The sequence below is a fragment of the Galeopterus variegatus genome, unplaced genomic scaffold (genome assembly GCF_000696425.1).
Source record: "Galeopterus variegatus unplaced genomic scaffold, G_variegatus-3.0.2 Scaffold431, whole genome shotgun sequence".
Taxonomy (NCBI): Eukaryota; Metazoa; Chordata; class Mammalia; order Dermoptera; family Cynocephalidae; genus Galeopterus; species Galeopterus variegatus.
The window spans coordinates 293,552-298,389 of NW_007726542.1; the positions used below are offsets into that span (position 1 = coordinate 293,552).

At 37.1% G+C, this 4,838-nt stretch overlaps 1 protein-coding gene across 2 annotated transcripts in view; it reads right to left on the reverse strand.

Moving 5' to 3' along the window:
* The window catches only part of EPB41 (erythrocyte membrane protein band 4.1), a 112,336-nt gene extending 107,977 nt beyond the window's left edge, over positions 1–4,359 (reverse strand). For both annotated transcript variants that reach the window (XM_008568673.1, XM_008568672.1), the window contains exon 1: positions 3,889–4,359. In XM_008568673.1, coding sequence (XP_008566895.1) covers positions 3,889–4,359 — 471 coding nt within the window. The remainder of the gene's footprint in view (positions 1–3,888) is intronic.
* Between the last annotated feature and the right edge of the window lie 479 nt (positions 4,360–4,838).

Genomic DNA, 4,838 nt, shown 5'->3' on the forward strand with positions numbered 1-4,838 from the left:
CATCTTTAAAAAAAAAAAAATATATATATATATATATATATATATATATATATATGCAGTAGGCTAAAAACTACCTATCAGTTAACTCCTTTCTACCAGGCATCAATCATGCTAAATGCATAGAAGATTCAAAGATGGAAGAGAGAGATTGAAATCTGTGTCTCCTGGGGGTAATCATTAAGTCATCCCAAAGTAATACAGGTAAGTGGGACAACATTTTGTCATATATTTTCTTACTTTCAACATAATAAAACTGCTGGAAGATTTTTAACTAAACCCCACTAATTCTTTTATTTCAAAAGAATACATAGTTGCTATTTAGGAAAAGGGATTTTATTATCTGGCTCCTGCATTAGATAGTGGAGGTGGTCTACAAGGCTTCTTCCCATCCTTCCAAACCCTCTCACATGTCGCCTTAGAGAGGCTTTACTGGCTATCCTATCTATCCTACCCCCACTCTACTGTTTTTCATGTCAGTACCCTGCTTGTTGCCTTCATAACTTATTACGATAAATAATTGTTTTGTATTTACCACTTTCTTGCCTCCCCCATTAGACTATAAAATCCACAAGGGTAGGGACCATATCTGTTTTATAATAATAATAATGGCAAACATTTATATAGTAATTACAATGGGCCAGTCATGTCTCTAAAGGCATTTCTTATATGAACTCATTTAATCCTCATAACAATTCTGTGGGATGAGTACTGTAGTGGATTGGATAATGTACCCCCAAAACTCGCTGAAGCTTGAATTGTGTTCCCAAGTTTTCTGTATTAGAAACCTAGCCCCCACTGTGACTATTAAGAGGATGGAAAATCCTTTTATGGTAAATGAAAGGTGGAGCCTTAAAGAGGTGATTAGATTGTAGAACCATGCAGTAGTGAATGGATTAAAAATGGTGGTCATGGGCTGGCCCGGTGGCGCACTGACGCTTGGGAGCGCGGCGGCGCTCCTGCTGAGGGTTCGGATCCCATGTGGAGACCGGTTCCCGCTCACTGGCTGAGCACGGTGCGGGTGCAACACCGAGGGTTGCGATCCCATTACCGGTCAGTAAAAAAGACAAAAAGGAAAAAAATAAATAAATAAAAATAAATAAATTTAGGGCCGGCCTGGTGGCGCACTGGAGGGTGCACCGCTTGGGAGCACGGCAGCGCTCCCGCCGTGGGTTCGGATCCCATGTGGAGACCGGTTCCTGCTCACTGGCTGAGCGTGGTGCGGGCGCAACACCGAGGGTTGCGATCCCGTTGCCGGTCAGTAAAAAAGACAAAAAGAAAAAAAAAATGGTGGTCAGGGGCATGGTTCTGAGGGCTTTAAAAGAAGAGGAGAGTCTGTCTCTCTCTCTCTCTCTCTGCTTCTACCATCTTGTAATGTGAGACCCCTGGGTCACTGTTGCCACCACCAGATGGACTTTGGACTTCCCAGCCTCAGAAACTATAAGTAATAAATGTCATTTTTCTTTATAAATCACCCAGTTTCAGGTATGCTGTTATAGCAACAGAAAAAGGACTAATACAAGTACTATTATTATCCCCACTTTACAGATGAGAAACAGGCCAGAGAAGATCCTTGCCTAGGATCATACAATTAATAAATCACATACCAGATCCATGATCTTAAACCTCTTCACCATATTGTAGTTTTTATTTATCAAGGTATATCCAGCCTACGGCCTGGCACACATGGTAGGTTTTCAATAAGTATTTGTTGAATTAATAAATAAACAAACATTAAAAACTGACATATGGCTTCCAAATAATCCAAGCTACCGTGGACAAAGACTGGTACAATCTTATAATGCAAACTCACTTTTATAAAATCCTGGATTAGGGAAAAAGAAGACACAACAATCACAACAACTCCTTGAACTTGTTAAGACAAGTGAACAGATATGATGTTGATGGGGGTGAGGGGGGGAGAAGGAGGGAGGAAAAGGAGGAATTGGTAAAGGGACACGAAAATCAACTATATTGTATATTGATAAATTAAGAAAAAAAAAAAATCCTGTATAGAAAAGGACCACTTAAATGAAACTCTACTACACATACAGAAATATGGTTAAGCAAATAAACATTTATCCACAAGATTCTGATCCAAAAGATTTCAATTGTAAATACTAGTTTCCAAAGGCCTAAAATAGTTTGTTCCTTTAAATAATCTCTTTGAAATTTTATTAATATTAATTTGTTTCTTTTTCTTCACATGTAGACAAACATTTGCATACAATTCATCTTAATTCTGAATTAAGTCTTAATAAATGAGATTTTGGTTAAATCTAAAATTAACTTTGTCTATCATCTGTTTCAACTTGAGTACAAATCTTTGATCTTTAGACAAAATAGACAAGTTCTGATTGAAATACCACCTAAAACAAGATATGGATTTTTCCCTACCTAAAGTAAAGGGGGGAAAAGCAGTTAAAAACCTCTTGAAAGGATCAGACTTCCTGAAAAATAATGTAATTTAACTCTGGGTATTTCTAAAATAAAATTAAATTAATGATATTAAACTATGTAGGGTTTCTTTGCCTTTACTATTCATGCTTATTTACTGAATAATAATAGCTAACATTTATTGAATGTTTATTATATGTGAGGCAATGTCTTAAGAACTTTACATGTTTATCTCTTTTAATCCTCACAATAGCTAAGTGAGGTAGATATTTTTATGCCCACAGTACAGAAGAAACTGATAAAGTGAAAACTATCACTGCTCTGTGATTTGAATGCTCTAGTTTGATTCCATAGCCTCCATTCTTAACTACAACTTACACTAAATCTTGTTTTTGACCTTGTTTCACTAACAGCAAGTGCATAGTTATAACTTCATCCCAAATTTTCTGAGCACTTTGAATATACAAGTAATATTTCTAGAAATACATGTAGTATTTTTAGAAAATTCTAATAAAACTATATAGCCCAAACTTTAGATCTATAATAGAAACATACAGGAATTAACACTTTAACAATGCAGATAATGTTCACGTGCTTTAGAAATATGAAGACGGAGAAAATAACTCTTAATCTGTAGATAGTAAGGCTGAAAACAGATGAGATTCCTAGAAAATACTTTGAGTTACAGGACTAATATTTTCCTATGCTTTCTGGACAAATGAAAACTCGTGTTTAACTACACTATAACAAAATTAAGGCCCCAGATTAATATATATTACACACGTGACAGAAAGAGCTAGACTTCCTCATTTATATCTTATATTCTATAATAATATTATCTAGTTGGCTAAGATGACCAAAATAAGGCAGGCAAGGCTCAAATCTATCACATACCTCTGGATGGCTTGACTCTATCACACAACTTTTATGAAGATTTCTGTAAAAGGACCACATTTGCTGATAACTACCCCATTCATAATCATTGCACCAAAATGAACTCTAAACCACCTTTCTTTTTCTCCCTCTCATTAAAAATCTTGAACTTGGGGCCGGCCCGGTGGCGCACTGCTACAGTGCGCCACTTGGGAGCGCGGCGGCGCTCCCACCGAGGGTTCGGATCCCACATACAGACCGGTTCCCGCTCACTGGCTGAGCGAGGTGTGGGCGCAACACTGAGGGTTGTGATCCGTTGCCGGACACGAAAAAAGACAAAAAGACAAAAAAAAAAAATCTTGAACTTGTTCCATTAAACTCATTTGATACTTTTCTTTCATTTTTTTCTTTGATTTATAGAGTATATCTTTTTAAAAATCAAGGTTCCACTGACTACATTAATTTCTTTAGAGCAGATGCTACAAAGCTTCATGTTACTTATCACTATCAATGTCTAAGTCCATTGAATAGTAAGAAATAAAACCAAATGTTCTTAGGTAAAAAATAAAGTGTATAACCTGCCTTCATTATACCTCCCTACACTTATTCACAGATCTTTACCTGTGTTTCTGCACTGCTTAATGAATGAAGATCCAAGGATGGGTCTGTTTTGAGTTCAGGTTCAGGAGCTGCAATTGGGGCCTTTAAAATGATCTCTTCATCAAGACTGGTTCCAAATTCTATCTCTTTCTGACCACCTTCACCTTTTTCTTTATCTGACTCTACTTCTTTGCCTTCTTCCTCAGAGACCTGAGACTTGGGCCTTTTGAGAAATGAGGAGAACAGTCGTGACAGGCCCCTGCTGTCTGATGTCCGCTCCTTGTTCTTGGTCAAGTCTTCATGTGTAGGAGTATCTCCATTAGATGACTTCAGCTTCTGCTCACACTGATTATCTCCTTCAGCTGCTGTTTGAGAAGCCTCCTCCAGCTGAGTTTTTTGTTGGTCTGAGTTTGTGGATCCCTCACCCTCTTCCTTCTGTTGTTGGTGCTGTGAATTTTCAGCCTCAGCCACTAAACTCTTCTCTGTCGTCATGATGTTGCTATTAAAAAGAAGATGGGAAAAGGGACTCTTATTAGCAAAACACATTACTGTAGGCAAAACTCTAAACCCTAAAATATTAATATATTTAGGCATTTAATCACCAACAAGTAGAACTCCAGTCCATTAAGCATGAGACTTTCCATTAAAGTACAAAAAATCTTACCTATACATCCTGAATAAATTATTAATGCCTTGAGTCACTAAAGATATGCAATAGAGATATTAACTTAAAATAGTACCCGCTGAGGCCACCTTGGTGAAATATGTCCTATATTAAATTCAGTGCTCAAAATTGTATATAGCAAACATGGTTTTATCCTTCCTGAAAGAAGGATCTTATTTGTGTACTGTCCTTTCAGGTTATCAATCTGAAGGTGTAGGATTTGCTGGAATTATTCTCCACAAAATTCTCTACACCCCAAGACAGTAAATTAAAAAGTTCCCTGAGTCTTTGTTGTTCTATTTTTTTT